Raw genomic sequence first — 20,550 nt, 5'->3', positions numbered from 1 at the left:
CAGATACCTACCTCACAGGGTTGTTGCGAGACTAAAATGGAGGAAGGAGGAGGAAGAGAAGAAGAAGAGCTGGTTTTTATACGCCGACTTTCTCTACCACTTAAGGAAGAATCAAACTGGCTGACAATCACCTTCCCTTCCCCTCCCCACAACAGACAACCCTGTGAGGTAGGTGGGGCTGAGAGTGTGTGACTGGCCCAAGGTCACCCAGTTGGCTTTGTGTGTAGGAGTGGGGAAAACCAACCCTGTTCTCCCGATTAACGTCAACCGCTCATGTGGAGGAACGGGGAATCAAACCCCGTTCTCCAGAATAGAGTTCAAGGCTCCAAACCACCGCTCTTAACCATTGCACCACTCTGGAGAGGAGGAAAATGATGGAAGCCGCTTTGGGTCCCCATTGGGGAGAAAGGGGAGGCATCAATGAATTGTACAAATAAATGCAATAATTTTTGTCTGTAAAGCAGAGCTGGTTCTTCACAGAAGAGAGTCCCTGCCCCAAGGAGCATACACTCCATCATTCCACAAAATGTGTGGGTCTATGACAACAGAGTATGGGGCAGAGAAGGGCGAGGGACAGAAATCATGATTTGTTCCAAGGCTGGCTTTCAGCTGGAGACGGGGTTTATGCCCAAAGCCAGGATGGAAAATGTGGGTTTTGTCGAGCGAATTGACTTGGGGGGGGGGGGCGTCTCTCCTTTTCAGGCAGCGTGCATTTTTCTCCGCTGCCTCCGGTCCTTTTCAAAGGCTTGTACGTGCGTGAAAAACCACCCTTCCCCCCCCCCCAGTCAGTGAACGTAGACTGTGTTTTGTTTTTGCAGAGGAAAAGCCAACCCAGAACATGTTTTATGATAGACATGTGTGGAAAACCCTGCAGGGAGCTAGCCGACCCCTGGCTAGGAAACAGCCGGGGTTTTCCACATCTGCTCGAGTCCTTTGCTGTTTGGGCAAGTTGCAGAGCGAGAAAGAAGAGGCCGGCAACATCTGTAACCTGAGGAAGGGGTAGAGCTGAAATTTTTCCAGCTCAGCTTTTAAGTACAGGATGCTGTGGTTGGTTTGAAAAGAAATGGAGGTCCCACAACATCTGATGGTTTTGATGCTCAACCTGTACTTCGGACAAGAGGTTGCTGTTAGAACAGAATATAGAACAGATGACCACATGAAACTGCCTTATACTGAATCAGACCCTTGGTCCTGCAAAGTCAGTATTGTCTACTCAGACTGGCAGCGCCTCTCCAGGGTCTTTCACATCACCTACTTGCCTGGTTCCTTTTACCGGAGATGCCGGGGATTGAACCTGGGACCTTCTGCATGCCAAGCGGATGCTCTGCCACTGAGCCATGGCCCCTCCCCTTATATGCAGGGGTGCAGTAGTGAACACATGAAGCTGCCTTCTACTGAATCAGACTGTTGGTCCATCACAGTCAGCATTGTCTACTAAGACGGGCAGCAGCTCTGCAGGGTCTCAGACAGAAAAGGGTCTTTCACATCACCTACTTGCCTGGTTCCTTTCACTGGAGATGCTGGGGATTGAACCGGGGACCTTCTACATATTAAGCAGATGCTCTACCACTGAGCCACAGCCCCTCCCCATACCTGGCAATGCATTTCCAACCACAGACTTTGCAGGGCACTGCTAATCAAAAGTCCCTGCGACAGCCCTGTAGGGGACACCGGGGCCTTTGTAATGTGTGAATCACTGGCTGCTGATGGCAACGGACAGGACAGTCAGGGTGTCGATTCTGCACAACAGTGAAGCAAAGGAAGGATGAGATGGGGCCATTGCTTGTGGCTAGGATTGTCAGCCTCCAGGTGGTGGCAGGAGATCTCCTGCTATTACAACTGATCTCCAGCCGATAGAGATCAGCTCCCCTGGAGAAAATGGCCACTTTGGCAATTGGACTCTATGGCACTGAAGTCCCTCCCCACCCCAAACCCCACCCTCCTCAGGCTCCACCCAAAAAACCTCCCGCTGGTGGCGAAGAGGGACCTGGCAACCCGACTCCCTTCCCCCATTTCATCCTCATAACAACCTTGCAAGGCTGGGCGTGGAGGACTCACCCAAGGTCGCCTGGAGAATTTTGTGGCCAAGCCGACATTCGAACCCAGGCCTGTCTGTAATTAGTCCAACACTCTAACCCCTGCACAACACCTGCCTGGTTTTACTTGGCAAAATTACGGCACGTGCACTGAAATGGGGGAGGGGGAGGAGGGCTGCCACTCCATCCTAAACAGTCCCCCCTGCCCTTTCTTACCATTTGAAGACCTTTTAGCGCTTCGGACTGGCCTCAAATGCACCATTTTTTGCATCGCTGCTAAATCATCATCATTATTTTTTTAAAGCAGCAAAGCGTGTGTCTCTTGCAGGGCGATGTGCCGGCACACCTTAAAACTTAACACATCCTTTCCTGCCGCCTTCTTTTCAAGTTGTGTTCCTAATTGCAGGTTCTCGCAGCCTCGTGCGACAGAAAAGGAGGGCCCCGTTTTCTCAATTTGCCCCAGCACTCAAAACACCCTCCGAGCAGGAGGGTACTCGCCCGGCAGAGAATCCCTTTCATTGGAAACGCCGATCTTTGCTCCCCTTTTGCCCTTAAGCAGAACAAAAGCTTTAAGCGCACGATTGGGGCGGTCGGGTAGGGTGGGGCGGAGAGGGAAGAGAGCCAGTTCATGTGTTAACGTTTAGGAAAATTCAGGGGCTGCGAGGGAGACCCCCGCCAGGCCCTCAAACTTGGCAGGCGAACAGCCGCCTTACTGTAAGACAAACCCCCAAAGGCTCGGCTGGAGCGGAAAAAACGTCAGGCCGCACCTCGGCGCTCTCGACCTGACGGCGTCCAAGCTAAACAAAAAGCCAGGCTCGCAGACGGAACCGGTTAAGGGAAATCACAGCGCCTTCAGCGAGGGGCCTGGTTAAGGAGCCGGGACGACTCGAGACATTTGGGGTCCCGAGGCCGATTTCCTAAAAGCGGGTGCTCCGGTTGTCCCTGTTTGCCAGACATGGACCCTTTGAGAACATAAGAACACAACGTAAGAACATAAGAAAGGCCCTGCTGGATCAGACCCAGGCCCATCAAGTCCAGCCAATCTGTTCACACAACAGCCAACCAGGTGTCTCTAGGAAGCCACAAACAAGACAACTGCAGCAGCACCATCCTGCCTGTCTTCCACAGTACCTAATATAATAGGCCTGCTCCTCTGATCCAGGAGAGAATAAGGATGCATTATGACCAGTATCCATTTTGACTAGTAGCCATGGATAGCCTTCTCCTCTGTGAACATGTCCACTCCCCTCTTAAAGCCTTCCAAGTTGGCAGCCATCACCACATCCTGGGGCAGGGAGTTCCACACAACTATGCATTGTGTGACGAAATACTTCCTATTATCCTTTTGGAATCTCTCAGCCTCCAGCTTCAGCAGATGACCCCGTGGTCTAGTATTATGAGAGAGGGAGAGAAGCTTCTCCCTGCCCACTCTCTCCACACCATGCATAATTTTATAGACCACTATCATGACTCCCCTTAACTGCCTTCTTCCCAAGCTAAACATCCCTAAGCATTTTATGGATGAAATAGAGGGATACCCTTCTCTTCCTTTCCTGAGCAACTTGAGGGAAGGGCGAGAGAAAAATATTCTAGACAGACAGGTGAGGTGACTCCATTTGGCTCCACCCAGGCAAAATATGGAAGACTCAGAATCATGTTGACCTAGTGCCACAGGATCTCTTTCACACTTTTATTTCCCCCTTCCTTCCATGAACTCAGGCAGTCCTCCCTGCCTGGTTTATCCTCACAACAACCCTGCGAGGCAGGTTAGATGAGATGGGAGGGATTGGCCCAAGCCAAGCAGCCAACGTTCAGGGCCATGTGGGGATTTGAACCTGGATCTCAGTCCGACACTCTGATCACTATACCCCACACACGGGTCATTTATGCATGGGAGTTTTACCAGAGGTTAGTTGCTGGCTGGACCCACACTTTCCTGTTGGGAATCTCTGCACCAGCAGTCTCCAAGCTCAAATCAAGTCCCTGCCCCTTTAAATGCTGCTTTGTGATTGGCTTACTTGTAGTGCTTACTGTGAGAGAAAATTCCACCCCCCAAACCCAATGGCAGCATAAAAAAGCATTTTAAGAACAACAACATAAAAAACTGAGCAATCTGAAAGGAAGGCGGGGGGGGGGGGGAGAAATCCAAGCCTCAGTTTTAAAAAGCTTTTCTTCTGCTCAGAAAGAGCCCAGAGGAAGCAGGAAGTATTTGAATCCCCACCTCTGGACATGCTGCTTTGTAATTGGCTGTGAGTGAAACTAAGCTTGCGTGTCCCGCACTTTGCCTTCTGCATGGGGATTTCTCCTGAGCTTTGCTCAGGGGAGAGGGATGAGTCGGGTTAACAAAGGAATGGGAAGACCCGGACATTGCGAGGGCTGGGAGCGAGGTTATCTCTAATGGAGGGAAAACTCATGCATAACTCCAAGGAGCAACCGAGTCAGACCAGGGGCGAACGTGAGTGAAAGTACCCATGCGTAAACGGCTACTCTCTCTCTCTAGGCTGCTATTAGCTTGCGCTGGTCATGCAGCCCAGGTGCAAATGCGGCGTCAGCAGTTAACAGAGCAAGCCGGGAAACATCGATTCAAGAACGAGTAGCCACTCAGTCTCGGCCCCAGCGGTACAATGCAATAGTAAACATATTTTACGGGAAGGAACGCTCAAGTCCATGGGGCCTTTTCAGCCCATGGTGAAATAACGTAGCAACATTCGAGAATCAGGCTGCAAGGGAGACCCTTGAACCTTGCGCGTCTCAGCTATAATATGTACATCCATGGCACACAAAAGATGGGACCGGTCGCCTGAGGAAGATGCCGGTAGCCAAGAATTCTGAGCACAAGTTCTGCCGGCCACAGCCTTTCGACTGCATCTTTCCCTCAATCGTCACTGGTAGGAGAGGAAGTCAATAAACCGTCGGGGGATCTGCAACTGGGCGATCTTCTCCAGGGCCCGCTGGCCATAGGCTCTCCGAAGGCTGAGGCGGCAGAGCTGGGACAGCTTCAGGGGCATTTCTGGAAAAGGACAACATAAGAACATAAGAAAGGCCATGCTGGATCAGACCAAGGTCCATCAAGTCCAACAGAAGAGATGTCTCATGATCGGCACAATGAAAAGTGGAAACTCTTCTATAGTTACCTTGAGGCTACTTGAAATCACAGTAAAAGCCTAACGTTAGATAACTATTAGGTTTTTGAAGTACAGTAGTAAACTTCCTGAATAGTCATAAGAAACACATGATGACGTTTACTATTAGAATGAACCTATATTTGTATTTGTATATTTGTAATAAGATGTTAGCCAATTCGAGAGATACAATAATCTTTGGGTAGCCTGCTCGGTCAATTTTTCGTATGAGCAAGAATGTATATATTTTTCTATGTTTTGTCAATACCGTGCCTTTCCCTACCTTTTAAACCTTTTGTATCCTTAATAAAATTAAAATTAAAAAAATTAGCAAGCAAAAAAAAAAAATGTCCAGCAGCTTGATCACACAGCGGCCAACCAGGTGACTCTAGGAAGCCCACAAACAAGATCACCGCAGCAGCATTCTCCTGCCTGTGTTTCATAGCACCTGATATAATAGGCATGCTCCTCCGATCCTGAAGAGAACAGGGGTGCATCATGACTAGTATCCATTTTGACTAGTAGCCATGGATAGCCCTCTCCTCCATGAACATGCCCACTCCCCTCTAGGAAACCGGAAGTGGCATGGGGAGCGTGCGCCACCTAGCCCCGCCCATAAGAAGCTCCTGCCCAAGGCAAGTGGGGACCGGGCAACCCTATCTCCAGGCGATAGAGATCAGTCCCCCTGGAGAAAATGGCTGCTTTGGCCATTGGACTCCATGGCATTCAAGTCCCTCCCCTTTACAAACCCCACCCTCCTCCCCCAAAATCTCCAACCGGGAGCTGGCAACCCTAATGGGAAGGCGTATGAGCGTATGACACGAAAACAGAATGTAGAAGACGGCTGCCCCCTTCAACCCCAGGGAACCTGCAGGAGTGTTCCCCGCCACTCACTTTCATAATACTCAAAGCACGCAGTGGTGGGGCGGCTGTTCCAGCTGTAGTCGGAAGGTTTCTTCCCTCGGTTGTCTCTGGCATAGAGGTTCCCCCCGAATTCCACCAGCATCTCCACCAGATCGGCGTTTTTCGCTTTGGCGGCGTGGTGAAGCGCGGTCTCGTGAAGCTTGGCGGCATTCACGTTGGCGCCTGGCAAGACGAAGGGGGGGGGGAAGAAGAGGAAATGGGGAGCCGGCCGGAGAACCCCAAAGCTGCTGATCCTCGTGCATTTCTGCAGAATGTGGATCTAGCTCAGGGGTCCCCGATGCTTTTGAGCCCGTGAGCACCTTTGGAGTTCTGCCACAGGGTGGTGGGTGCAGCCACAAAATGGCAGCTGCAAGAGGCAGAGCCAACCTCAAAATGTCAGGTAGCGAGATTATGCATAACACTAACAGTAATTGGGTTTCAGGCCAAAGCTCTGCTGAACAGGAGGCCTTTTAAAATGAACACACTGTTGGAAAAAAAACATTTTCTTGCTTACGCACAGCTTACCTTCCGTCAGATGTTATAAAAATCTTGTGCTGTGGTGGCAGCTGCTGCCGTAGCAATATTTGTTGAGAATCTGCACAGCAAATCAGAAGCCCTGTTGGTCTAGGGTTGCCAACCTCCAGGTACTGGTTTAGAAAACAGCAGCACAGGGCTCAATGTCGCTATATCTTTTGTATTCAAATCAACATGGAAATCATAAGAAACATAAATAGTCTTGTATAATCAGGCAATACAGTACTACAATAAAGCAGGTGTGTATGATGAACACAAGGTAAGTAAGTAAATAAAGTTCTTTCCTTTTCTTTTCAGGAAAATAATGCCAGGTTAATTCCACCAGCAGGCACAGTCCATGAAAATCCACGAAGGTACAGGAAATCCAAAGTCCATGAAAGTCCCAAAATTGTATCCAAAATAATTAGAATCGAAACGACACTTCCGGATCGGTGCACGTTTCGCAATAAACTTGCTTCATCAGTTGTTTATATCTGTCCTTTTTTGACATGTATTGTCTGATTATACAAGACTATTTATGTTTCTTATGATTTCCATGTGGATTTGAATACAAAAGATATAGAGACATTGAGCCCTGTGCTGTTGTTTTCTAAACCAGTGTTTGTTCAGCATAAGTTTCTTTCTCTTAGATTAAACCTCCAGGTACTAGCTGGAGATCTCCTGCTATTACAACTGATCTGCAGCCGATAGAGATCAGTTCACCTGGAGGAGATGGCTGCTTTGGCCATTGGACTCTATGGCATTGAAGCCCCTCCCTTCCTCAAAGCCCGCCCCCTCAGGCTCCGCCCCAAAAACCTCCTGCCGGTGGCAAAAAGGAACCTGGCAACCCTACTGATCCAGCTGATTACACATAAAGAAGGGTAATATAGCCTGAAGCAAATAAAACCTCTTCCCTCTGGAACCACAATGGTTGTTTGGATATCAGCAGTGTTAGTCTATCACTGCTTGGTAGTTTGAAAGAAAGCCATCATGATATTTCAAGATAACATAAGAACATCAGAAGAGCCCTGCTGGATCAGACCGGTGGTCCATCTAGTCCATAGGGTCGCCAGGTCCCTCTTCGCCACCGGTGGGAGGTTTTGGGGGCGGAGCCTGAGGAGGGCGAGATTTGGAGAGGGGAGGGGCTTCAATGCCATACAGTCCAATGGCCAAAGCAGCCATTTTCTCCAGGTGAACTGATCTCTATCAGCTAGAGATCAGCTGTAATAGCAGGAGATCTCCAGCTAGTACCTAGGCATAGCCTTACAATTTGTATTTGTTTTGGAAATTTGTTCTAATGGTATAATTGTTGCGTTAGAAGTGGCTTTGTTTCCTATGTTCCAATACATTATTCTAACTGCAAGTTTTGCATTGTGATTTTCCTGACTTGGATATTTCTTGTTTAAGTGCTATATTTTGAATTCCATACTCCTGCAAGCACTTACTAGCTGTTAATTTTGAATAGTACCTAGAGGTTGGCAACCCTACTAGCCCAGCAGTGTCTCATACAGTGGCCAAGTCAGTTCCTCTGGAGGGCCAACCACAGGACATAGAGGCCGAGGCCTTCATAAGAACATCAGAAGAGCCCTGCTGGATCAGGCCAGTGAGGGTCCGTCTAGTCCAGCATCCTGCCTCTCACAGTGGCCAACCAGTTCCTCTGGAGGTCCAGCAACAGGGTATAGAGGCTGAGGCCTTCCTCTGATGTTGGCTCCTGGCATTGGGATTCAGAGGTTGACTGCCTCTGAACAGGGAGGTTCCCTTTAGTCACCTTGGCTAGTAGCCACTGATAGACCACTCCTCCATGAATCTGTCTCGTGCCCTTTTAAAGACGTCTATGCCTGTGGCCATCACTCCATCCTCTGGCAGCATATTCCACTTTCTAAGATGAGTCATACAGCATGGTGCATCGAAGCATTTTTGACCATAAGTACATAAGAAAGGCCATACTGGATCAGACCAAGGGCCCATCAGGTCCAGCAGTCTGTTCACACAGTGGCCAACCAGGTGCCTCCAGGAAGCCCACAAACAAGGCCTCTGCGGCAGCATTGTCCTGCCTGTGTTCCTCAGCACCTAATATAATAGGCCTGCTCCTCTGATTCTAGAGACCATCAGCTACATAGAACAGAACGGTAATCATGGACAGCCGTGCACGTCAACCGCAGCAAAACTAGACATGACTTTTGTGGCACCTTAATTTGGTTTCATGGACACTAATCTGGAGAACTGGGTTTGATTCCCCACTCCTCCACGTGAGCGGCGGAGGCTAATCTGGTGAACCGGGTTGCTTTCCCCACTTCTACATATGAAGCCAGCTGGGTGACCTTGAGCTAGTTACAGTTCTCTTAGAGCTCTCTCAGATCCACCGACCTCCCAGGGTGTCTGTGGTGGGGAGGGGAAGGGAAGGTGATTGTAAACTGGGCTGATTCTTCCTTAAGTGGTAGAGAAAGTTGGCATATAAAAAAACCAACTCTTCTTCTCTCTTCTTAGAGATGCACCACTTTTTATTCAAGTACAAGCTTTCATGGACTATAGCCTACTTGACAACATTAGCTCTAGTTCAGGAAAGCTGAAACTCAAATAAAAACTGGTTAATCTTTAAGGTGGCTTGAGAGTCCGGTTTATAACAGAACTGTGTTTAAGTGTGTGTGACGGCACTTCCCCAGCTCTGAATCTCCCTTTCCTGGAACAGCATCAAATTCCAGATCTGGACTATTCCCAGCATTTACACAAACCTTGTCCTGTGAAATTCAGCATGTAAACAACTTGGATTTCATCCAGTGTTGGATTTGCAAAACTTATGTTACACCTTGGAGTTCACTGACCTCTTTGTGTGTGGCAAGAGGTCTCATGGGGATGGGCTGCGGCTCAGTGGTAGAGCATCTGCTTGGCATGCAGAAGGTCCCAGGTTCAATCCCCGGCATCTCCAGTTAAAGGGACTAGGCAAGTAGGGGATGTGAAAGACCCCTGCCTGAGACCCTGGTGAGCCACTGCTGGTGTGAGTAGACAGTGCTGACTTTGGCGGACCAAGGGGCTGATTCAGGAGAAGGCAGCTTCATGTGTGTTCATGACCCACTGGGGCGCTCCTAGCCCAAGGACAATAGGAGCAGCTGCCACCGCCCAATATTAGGAGCCCAACTCCACATGGCCCCACCCGCTCAACAGAGGGGAGAAAAGAAAAAGGTTCCTGATGTTGCCACTCGCACCCGTCTGGGGCTCGGGCTGCCTCCTCCCACCTGGCTCTCACACAGAGGGAGGGATGCTCCTCGTTTGATACAGGCAAAAGGGGCTAGCAGCGTGGTGTGGTGGTTAAGAGCAGTAGACGCTAATCTGGAGAACTGGGTTGGTTTCCCCACTCCTACACATCAAGCCTGCTGGTGACCTTGGGCTAGTCACAGCTCTCTCTGAACTCTCTCAGCCCCACCTACCTCACAGGGGAGGGGAAAGTAAGGTGATTGTAACCCGGCATATAAAAACCATATAAAAACCAACATAAGAATGTAAGAAAGGCCCTGCTGGATCAGACCCAGGCCCATCAAGTCCAGCAGTCTGTTCCCACAGTGGCTGACCAGGTGCCTCTTAGAAGCCCAAAAGCAAGACGACTGCAGCAGCATTGTCCTGCCTGTGCTCCACAGCACCTGACATAATAGGCTTGCTCCTCTGATCCAGGAGAGAATAGGTATGAACACATGGACACATGAAGCTGCCGTCTACTGAATCAGACTTTTGGTCCATCAAAGTCAGTATTGTCTACTCAGACCGACCGTGGCTCTCCAAGGTCTCAGGCAGAGGTCTTTCACATCACCTACTTGTCTAGTCCCTTTAACTGGAGATGCCGGGGATTGAACCAGGGACCTTCTGCATGCCAAGCAGATGCTCTACTACTGAGCCATGGCCTCTCCTCTATCTTGCCTGTGTTCCACAGCACCTAATATAATAGGCATGCCCCTCTGATCCTGGAGAGAATACGTATGCATCATGACTAGTATCCATTTTGACTAGTAGCCATGAATAGCTCTCTCCTCCATGAACGTGCCCTCTCCCCTCTTAAAGCCTTCCAATTTGGCAGCCATCACCACATCCTGGGGCAGGGAGTTCCACTGTTTAACTATGTGTTGTGTGAAGAAATTCTTCCTTTTCTCTGTTTTGAATCTCTCGCTCTCCAACTTCAGCATATGACCCCGAGAGAGGGAGAAAAGCCTCTCCCTGCCCACTCTCTCCATACCATGCATAATTTTATTGACCTCTATCATGTCTCCCCTTAACCACATTCTTTCCAAGCTAAACAGCTCTCCTCCTCCTCTTCCTCCTCCTCCTCCATCATTTTGGACTTTTGTCCAGGGACCCAGAATCTCTAATGGAAGAGGCAAAACTTTGGAGGGGAAATGGCACATATAAGCAGCTCTCCTTTGCAATCTGGCCCCCTCCCGAGAGATTTTGGGATAAAGGCAGGGTACGAATCAGCAAAGGGAATCAAGCCCGCAGCACACGTTGCCCGCCTGCGTCCCACACCTGCGTTGAGCAGCAGCTTCACGCAATCTAGGTGCTCTCTGGCACAGGCCACGTGCAGAGGGGTCCCAATGTGGCAATCATGGGCCTCCAGGTTTGCTCCGACGTCGATGAGAAGCCGGACGCAGTCAGCGCTGCCTTGAGCAAGGAGAGAGGAGAGAAAAATCAGTGGAGGTTGCTGAGGAATGCCTGTGGTGCGAGGGAAGCCCCCGGCCCTGCAAGGTTCACGTCATGTGTGTCGTTGGGTGCATGCAAGGAAGAGGCTGGCAAACCAGAAAGAGGCTCAAAAGTATTTAATTACACATTTCCCTTCATCAGGAACAACCAGATTCACAAGAGTAGGGTTTCCTAGTCTAAAACAACAATTAAAAAAACTTGAGTAAACAAATAGCATTCGCACAAGTCAATAAAATGTATTTAAAACATCTGTTATATTAGAATACATGAACACATGAAGTTGACTTATACTGAATCAGACCCTCGGTCCATCATTATTGTCAGTATTGTCTACTCAGACCGGCAGCAGCTCTCCAGGGTCTCAGGCAGAAAAGGGTCTCTCACATCACCTACTTGCCTGGTTCCTTTAACTGGAGATGCCGGGGATTGAACCTGGGACCTTCTGCATGCCAAGCAGATGCTCTACCACTGAGCCAAAGCCCCTTCCCAAATAAAGAATAAAATAAAGAACTGAACACCTTCTGATACAGTCTTCATAAGTGATCCATCATGTTCATAAAATGAATTAATGAAGACTGTGTTTATACAAACACACACCCCGATGCATTAGGGTTGCCAACCTCCAGGTGCTAGCTGGAGATCTCCTGCTATTACAACTGATCTCCAGCCGATACAGATCAGAGTTCACCTGAGAAAATTGCCGTTTGGCAATTGGACTCTGTGGCATTGAAGTCCCTCCCCAAACCCCACCCTTCTCAGGCTCCACCCCAAAAACCTCCTGCTGGTGGCAAAGAGGGACCTGGCAACCCTACGATGCATACATACATATTCACAGGGATTGTGTACCCACAATAAATGCCATAAAAGCAATACCCACAAAATAAAGCCAGTGTATTGTGACTTTTGGCTGGGAGACCTTGGGCCAGTTGCACACTCTCAACCTAGCCAACCACACAGGGTCGTTGTGAGGATAAAATGGCAGAGAAGAGAATGACGCAAGCCGCTTTGGGTCCTTACTGAGGATAAAGGTGGGGACTAAATGAATTAAACTAATTAATCGAATTAAGTGAAAATGGGTTTTTTTTTTCAAAATTGCTGGTCAGCTGCAGTGGTCTCATCATTTTTTTTTTTTTATTATTACACTTCTACCCTGCCCTCCCCAAAGGTCCTTTAACCAAGTGAATCCAATTTCCCTTTACAGATCCATTCAAAACTACTGCCGCAGAGGTAAGAAATCCTTTTAATTTTCCAAGAAAGGTACCCAGTGAGTCACCATAATGCATTGGGAAGGAATCAAAATATATCTCGGCATCACTGGTACGTTATCATCTGGATTAGTTAAAACAACACAGAGTTCCTACAAGATCTTCATGAGAACTGTGTAGAAACCGTGTGATCTTAAGTAATCCACAGTACCGGATTTCAAATGGCTTTAGCTAGCCTTGGGGGAAAAGACAACTTTTTGACAACTTGACAGCTTGGATGATACATCTTTTTAACCAGGTGATGACAAATCAGTTTTTCGGTTTCGGTGAGTTGCAGGCTTACCCATCCACACTTTCCTCCTTTTTTTACTAATATACACAGATACATAGGGTGGCCAACCTCCAGGTTTGGGGCGGAGCCCTCCTCAGGCTACACATGCCTAGGAGCGCCACAGCTACACATGCCTAGGAGCGCCACAGTGTAGTCCATTGAGTTCTAGGGACTTAGATGGGTGTAACACTGTAAGTCCTCAGCATTCCTGATACGCAGCTGGAAGTGATGTCTCACCTTGGTGGGATAGCGTTTCAGCCTGCCCTATCAAGCAGTAGTGGGGACTGAGTTGGAGGGGGCCCCCACTTACCGTTCATACAGGCTTCATGGAGGGGGGAGGCCGTGTAGAGGGGCGGGTTGACCTTTGCCCCGTGGGAGAGCAGGACTTTCACGCACTCGATGCTCCCTGATGCACAGGCGTCGCACAGCGGTGTGCTGCCGTCGATGTTCCTGGCGTCCACCTGTGTTAATAGGAAAGATCTATCACCAATAGTGTAATGCACCGAGAACTTCTTTTGGAGTGGTGGTTAAAGGGACCAGGGAAGCAGGTGATGTGAAAGACCTCTGCCTGAGACCCTGGAGAGCCGCTGCCGGTCTGAGTAGACAGCACTGACTTTGATGGACCAGCATAAGGCAGGTTCATGTGTGAAGAAGTGCAGATTGGCTAGCAACCTGTAGTGGTGGTTATAAAAGCCGGTGTAGTGGTTAAGAGCGGTGGTTTGGAGTGGTGGACTCTGATCTAGAGCAAAGCTTCTTAAACTGTGGGTCACGAGCACATATGGGCTCGCATAACTGAATGTCGGGGTTGCGAAAAATTTGGCAACAGTTTGCAAATGAGCACGCAAATTGCTTTAGTCTTTAATAAATTGTAATATTATATGTATGCCAAAGAATTGTTTTAAAATAAATTTCTATGTGATTTATTATCAGTAAATCTTTGATTTGTATACCTATTTTATATACCTATATACCCGGGGTCGCATAAAAATTTCTCAGGCGAAAAGGGGTCATGAGTGAAAAAAGTTTAAGAAGCCCTGATCTAGAGAACCGGGTTCGATTCCCCTCTCCTCCACATGAGCGGTGGACGCTGATCTGGTGAACTGGGCTGGTTCCCCCTTTCCTTGGGCTAGTTACACTCTCTCAGCCCCACCTACCTCACAGGGTGTCTGTTGTGGGGAGGGGAAAGGAAGGCGATTGTAAGCCGGTTTGTAACCCTACTTTACATGCTTGTTAGTGATATAGTGAAAATGTTTCACAGTCTTAAGCCTGTGTCTTGAAGAAGAAGAGCTGATTTTTATATGTCAACTTTCTCTACCACTTAAGGAAGAATCAAACCGGCTTACAATCACTTTCCCTTCCTCACAACACCCTGTGAGGTAGGTGGGGCTAACAGAGCTCTAAGAGAGCTGTGACTAGCCCAAGGTCACCGATCTGGTTTCATGTGGTGGAGTGGGGAAACCAACCCGGTTCTCCAGATGAGCCTTTGCCGCTCACGTGGAGGAGTGGGGAATTGAACCTGGTTCTCCAGATCATAGTCCATCGCTTCAAACCACCGCTCTTAACCACTACACCACACTGGCTCTCCATTTTTTTCTGTGTCTTTACACACTTGGTAGTGGTGTAGTCAATAGAGCTCACAATCTTAAGATTGTCGTGTTTATTTTTCTCCCTCTTGTGGTTTCAGGGGGTGTTTTTCTTTTGTCGTTGACCATCCACCCCTGTTTCTGATATACCTTCTCGTACTTGTGTACCTAGTTTTCCTTCGTCTTGAAGGTGCCATGGGACTTCCGCGTTATTTCGCTCCCCACCCCCTTAATTTGCAACCACACACCTGAGCTCCCGCGGCCAGCAGGAGTTTCACGCACTGGGTCTGGCCGCGCAGGCTGGCCTCGTGTAAGGGCGTGATGGAGTCATAGGTCACCAGATTGACGCACGCCCCGTTTGCTATCAGCTCCTGCAGCTGGAGGATCTCTCCCCCACGAGCGGCTTCGTGGACCGGGGTCCTATCGGCCCAAAAACCTGGGAAGAAAGATGGACAGGCTGAGCATGGCCACTGTGCAGAGACATTTCTCAAAGGATATGCAAAAGAAGAAGCAGAGTTGGTTTTTATATGCCGACTTTCCCTACCACTTAAGGAAGAATCAAATCGGCTTACAATCCCCTTCCCTTCCCCTCCCCACAACAGACACCCAGTAAAGTAGGTGGGGCTGCAAGAGCTCTAAGAGAGCTGTGACTAGCCCAAGGTCACCCAGCTGGCTTCATGTGGAGGAGTGGGGAATTGAACCTGGTTCACCAAATTAGAGTTAAGTTACAGCATGTTTCTAGAATGTGGGGGGGAAACACATGTTCAAAATGGGAGGGGGTTATACTCTTAAATATACAGTTAAAATAGCCATTAAATATACAGTTAAAAGAGAGCCAGCATGGTGCAGTGGTTAACAGCGGTGGTTTGGAGTAGTGGACTCTGATCTGGAGAACCGGGTTTGATTCCCCACTCCTCCACATCAGAAGCGAATGCTAATCTGGGGAGGGAAGGTAATTGTAAGCTGGTTTGATTTTCCATTAAGTGGTAGAGAAAGTTGGCATATAAAAAACAACTTCTTCTTCTTGTTTCTTTTCTACACACCGGTGGCTTGGAAGGGTGAAGCAGTCAGCCGGCCACAAGAAGGCCGATGTCAGTAAATGATTTATTTTTGTTCTTTGGCCCAGATCCCTTGCTACACGGACCACGTGGTTTGTCAGTGAGCACATGGTGAAAGAGCAAATGGGGACAAGAGAAAGTGAGCTGGGGAGTGTTGATCAGACTGCTGATCCACATAGTGCTGTTATGCACAAAGCTGGTAAACACAGGTGAGAGAAAGAGAGAAAGAGAGAAAGAAAGAAAGAAACCTGGTATGCACACACAACCACCATCTATGCCTGCTAAACAGGCAACACTAAAAGACTAATGTCTTGTTCTGTCCATCAGCCTCACATCTGTCCAGCTGCAAAAACCCAGTGACCTTGGGCTAGTCACAGCTCTCTTAGAGCTCTTTCAGCCCCACCTACCTCATGGAGTGTCTGTTGTGGGGAGGGGAAGGGAAGGTTTTATTGTAAGCCGGTTTGATTCTTCCTTAAGCGGTAGGGAAAGTGGGCATATAAAAACCAACTCTTCTTGTTCTCCCAGTGACAAGAGACAGGAGATTTATTGTGGGAAACATTTCCATGGGCTTAAGCCCACTTTGGTCCGATGCATGAAGTGGGATGGATAGATAGACAGGCAGGCAGGAAGATAGATACATAGATGGAGGGGCCGTAGCTCAGCAGTAGAGCATCTGCTTGGCATGCAGAAGGTCCCAGGTTCAATCCCCGCCATCTCAAGTTAAAGGGACCTGGCAAGTAGGTGATGTGAAAGCCTTCTACATGAGACCCTGGAGAGCTGCTGTCAGTCTGAGTTGACAATACTGACTTCGATGGACCAAGGGTCTGGTTCAGTAGAAGGCAGCTTCATGGATGGATGGATGGATGGATGGATGGATGGATGGATGGATGGATAGAGCTTCCTTTGCTCTTCCGCCCCCCAAGCATGAGCCTCCCTCTTTGCCTACAACCCTCTCCCCCTCCCTTTCCCTCCTCTCCTGCTCAGCAACAAAGATAGATAGATAGATAGATAGATAGATAGATAGATAGATAGATAGATAGATAGATAGATAGATAGATAGATGTGTGTGTTAAGTGCCGTCAAGTCGCTTCCGACTCATGGCGACCCTATGAATGAAAGTCCTCCAAAATGTCCTATCTTTGACAGCCTTGCTCAGGTCTTGCAAATTGAAGGCTGTGGCTTCCTTTATGGAGTCCATCCATCTCTTGTTGGGTCTTCCTCTTTTCCTGTTGCCTCGAACTTTTCCTAGCAGGATTGTCTTTTCCAGTGACTCTTGTCGTCTCATAATGTGACCAAAACACGACAGCCTCAGTTTAGTCATTTTAGCTTCTAGGGTCAGTTCAGGCTTGATTTGATCCAGAACGCACTGATTTGTTTTTTTGGCAGTCCACAGAAATAGATAGATAGATAGATAGATAGATAGATAGATAGATAGATAGATAGATAGATAGATGTGTGTGTTAAGTGCCGTCAAGTCGCTTCCGACTCATGGCGACCCTATGAATGAAAGTCCTCCAAAATGTCCTATCTTTGACAGCCTTGCTCAGGTCTTGCAAATTGAAGGCTGTGGCTTCCTTTATAGAGTCAATCCATCTCTTGTTGGGTCTTCCTCTTTTCCTGTTGCCTCGAACTTTTCCTAGCGTTATTGTCTTTTCCAGTGACTCTTGTCGTCTCATGACGTGACCAAAACACGACAGCCTCAGTTTAGTCATTTTAGCTTCTAGGGTCAGTTCAGGCTTGATTTGATCCAGAATGCACTGATTTGTTTTTTTGGTAGTCCACAGAGATAGATAGATAGATAGATAGATAGATAGATAGATAGATAGATAGATAGATAGATAGATAGATAGATGTGTGTGTTAAGTGCCGTCAAGTTGCTTCGGACTCATGGCGACCCTATGAATGAAAGTCCTCCAAAATGTCCTATCTTTGACAGTCTTGCTCAGGTCTTGCAAATTGAGGGCTGTGGCTTCCTTTATTGAGTCCATCCATCTCTTGTTGGGTCTTCCTCTTTTCCTGTTGCCTCGAACTTTTCCTATCATGACGGTCTTTTCCAGTGACTCTTGTCGTCTCATGACGTGACCAAAATACGACAGCCTCAGTTGAGTCATTGTAGCTTCTAGGGTCAGTTCAGGCTTGATTTGATCCAGAACCCACTGATTTGTTTTTTTGGCAGTCCACAGAAATAGATTAGATAGATAGATTAGATAGATAGATTAGATAGATAGATAGATTAGATAGATAGATTAGATAGATAGATAGGTATGTATAGATAGATAGATAGAGATAGATAGATAGGTATGTATAGATAGATAGATAGATATGTATAGATAGATATGTATGTATAGATAGATAGATAGATAGATAGGTATAGATAGATAGGTATGTATAGATAGATAGATATGTATAGATAGATAGATATGTATAGATAGATATGTATAGATAGATAGATAGATACATAGATATGTATAGATAGATAGATAGATAGATAGATAGATAGATAGATAGATAGATAGATAGACAGATGCCATCTAATCACAGCTGAAATGGCGAAAGGCCAGAGACAGACTAGAAGACAGACAGAAAGGCAGATGATAGACGGATGCACAGAGCCCATGAAATGCTTTTCTATGCAAAACTCAAAACTGCCCCAGGGGCCGCTTCCAACAGCTGTTCCTGATCAAAGGGCAGGGTCTGCTGGTGGGGGCTTCCTTTGCTCCCCCCCCGCCCCCCAAGCATGAGCCTCCCTCTTTGCCTACAACCCTCTCCCCCCCCTCCCCCGGTCCTTTCCCTCCTCTCCTGCTCAGCAACCAAGACCCTCACTCACCAATCTCGCCCAGCAAGGAGCCGCTGGCCATGGTCCTCTCCATGGCGAGCCCGATTTAAACTACAAGTCCCAGAATCCCCCAGCGCGCCCCTCCGGAGAGGCGGCGGGGTCGACGCGCCCAGGCGGGAGGCACGCTGGGAGGCGTTTGTTGTTCCAGCGCCTTGGGGAGCCGCGAGACGTCGGAGCCGAAGGGTGCCGCAAGGCCTGCCGGGAGCTGTAGTTCACCGCGCAGAACCCGGGACTGAAACCAAATGCGGGGGAGGCCGGATGGGCAACGCTGCACTGCGCAGGCGCAAGGGGAAGGCTTGCAAGTCAGCAGGCGCGCGTTTCTTTGTTTGCACTTTCCTTTCTGCGTGAGTTTCTTTCTTTTTTTTTTAATATATATTTTTATTATTTTTCAATAATTATATATATATCATTTGACAATACATCCTCTATACCAATCTTTGAATCAATAAAAAATTAAAGAATTATTAGGTGTATGTCTTCAATATTAAATATAATTAATTATAGTTGACTTCCCCACCGACTTCCTCCCTTCCTTCAAATATCTAGTATCTCCTTTGTATTAATATTTTCTAATCCTTATAAATCATTATTTTAATGTTATACTTTCCCCTTATTTAATACGTTTCACTAAGCAATAATAATATAATATTAATAATAAAGAGAAAAGAAAAAATCATTTAAAAAATGAAAACAGAGACATAACAAAACTCATTAGCCTAATTCTCTCCAGTCTGCGTGAGTTTCTTTTAATGCCAGAACGCGGGGTCATCTGCTGAAGGTGGAGGGTGGCAGATTCAAAAGAGATCAAAGGAAGTCTTTCTTCAAACTGCTAAACTTCTACGTGGGAAAATTGCCCACAACGAAAATCGGGTATGCAACTCTTAAAAGATTGCTGGAACTGTGCGAGGTCGACAGACATCTTTTAAGAGGTTGCATACCCGATTTTCATTGCGGGCAATTTCACACGTAGAAAATTCACACTCATGACCAATGCTGATTTCTCCGCACCCCTCTCTCCCTTGGACATCACAGACTCTTGTGCATACCACACCTAATCCCATCACGCCTGCTATTCACCTTTACATACTGTTAACATTTACATACTAATGCTTGTCTGAATTCACTCTCCTCTACTTAAAGACAGATGGATTCACATTCTAGCTGTATCTGAAGAAGTGAGCCGTGGCTCACGAAAGCTCACACCCTGCCAGGAAATATTTTTGTGAGTCTTTAAGGTGCTGCTGGACTCTGGCCCTTTTCTACTATGTAACGGTTGTATGTGTAAAAATATTGTCGAAGGCTTTCACGGTCAGAGTTCATTGGTTCTCGTAGGTTATCCGGGCTGTGTAACCGTGGTCTTGGTGTATTCTTTCCTGACGTTTCGCCAGCAGCTGTGGCCGGCATCTTCAGAGGAGTCACACTGAAGGACACGGTGTCTCTCAGTGTCAAGTGTGTAGGAAGAGTAATATATAGTCAGAAGGGGGTTGGGTTGAGCTGAATCATTGTCCTGCAAAAACTATCAAAGGTACCGTGCTAATCATTGTCCTGTAAGTATCAAGACAATGTGCTAATGAGGGTTGTATGTGTATATATTAGTATATGAGTAAACGAAATGTGTTGGAGGAGAGGGTTACGGATTCCGTGGACTGCCAAAAAAACAAATCAGTGGGTTCTAGATCAAATCAGGCCTGAACTGACCCTAGAAGCTAAAATGACCCAACTGGGGCTGTCGTATTTTGGTCATGTTATGAGAAGACCAGAGTCACTGGAAAAGACCGTCATGCTAGGAAAAGTTGGGGGCAGCAGGAAAAGAGGAAGACCCAACAAGAGATGGGTGGACTCAATCAAGGAAGCCACAGCCTTCAATTTGCAAGATCTGAGCAAGGCTGTCAAAGACAGGACGTTTTGGAGGACTTTCATTCATAGGGTCGCCATGGCCATTTATTCATGGAAGGTTTTGCATTGGTTCTTGTAGGTTATCCGGGCTGTGTAACCGTGGTCTTGGAATTTTCTTTCCTGACGTTTCGCCAGCAGCTGCTGGCGAAACGTCAGGAAAGAAAATCCCAAGACCACGGTCACACAGCCCGGATAACCTACAAGAACCAATGAACTCTGACCGTGAAAGCCTTCGACAATGTTTTGCATTGGATTTGTCGCTCTATAGATGCACATTTTCCCCACCTGAATTCTCAAAACTCTGCATGGCGGCTTATCGTTGGGTTTTGAGAATACGGATGGGGGAAAAAGTGCATCTAAAGCAGTGGTTCCCAACCTTTTTTT

General features: G+C 47.7%; 1 protein-coding gene across 2 annotated transcripts; it reads right to left on the bottom strand.

Moving 5' to 3' along the window:
• Nucleotides 1–4,895: 4,895 nt before the first annotated feature.
• Nucleotides 4,896–18,332, bottom strand: ASB13 (ankyrin repeat and SOCS box containing 13). Of its 2 annotated transcripts, none has more exons than XM_056847266.1 (6): nucleotides 18,262–18,332; nucleotides 14,625–14,812; nucleotides 13,104–13,254; nucleotides 11,084–11,218; nucleotides 6,053–6,244; nucleotides 4,896–5,046 (listed from the first exon to the last, which is right to left on the bottom strand). In XM_056847266.1, the coding sequence occupies exons 1-6, from the start codon at nucleotides 18,302–18,304 to the stop codon at nucleotides 4,919–4,921; spliced, it is 837 nt and encodes a 278-aa protein (XP_056703244.1). In that variant the 5' UTR covers nucleotides 18,305–18,332; the 3' UTR covers nucleotides 4,896–4,918. The 2 variants fall into 2 exon arrangements, with proteins under 2 accessions (XP_056703244.1, XP_056703245.1); XM_056847267.1 differs by having other exon boundaries at nucleotides 4,896–5,009.
• Between the last annotated feature and the right edge of the window lie 2,218 nt (nucleotides 18,333–20,550).

The sequence above is a fragment of the Euleptes europaea genome, chromosome 3 (genome assembly GCF_029931775.1).
Source record: "Euleptes europaea isolate rEulEur1 chromosome 3, rEulEur1.hap1, whole genome shotgun sequence".
Lineage (NCBI taxonomy): Eukaryota > Metazoa > Chordata > Lepidosauria > Squamata > Sphaerodactylidae > Euleptes > Euleptes europaea.
Note: the sequence above shows the minus strand (reverse complement) of the source record. Positions and strands in the feature narration are given on the sequence as shown.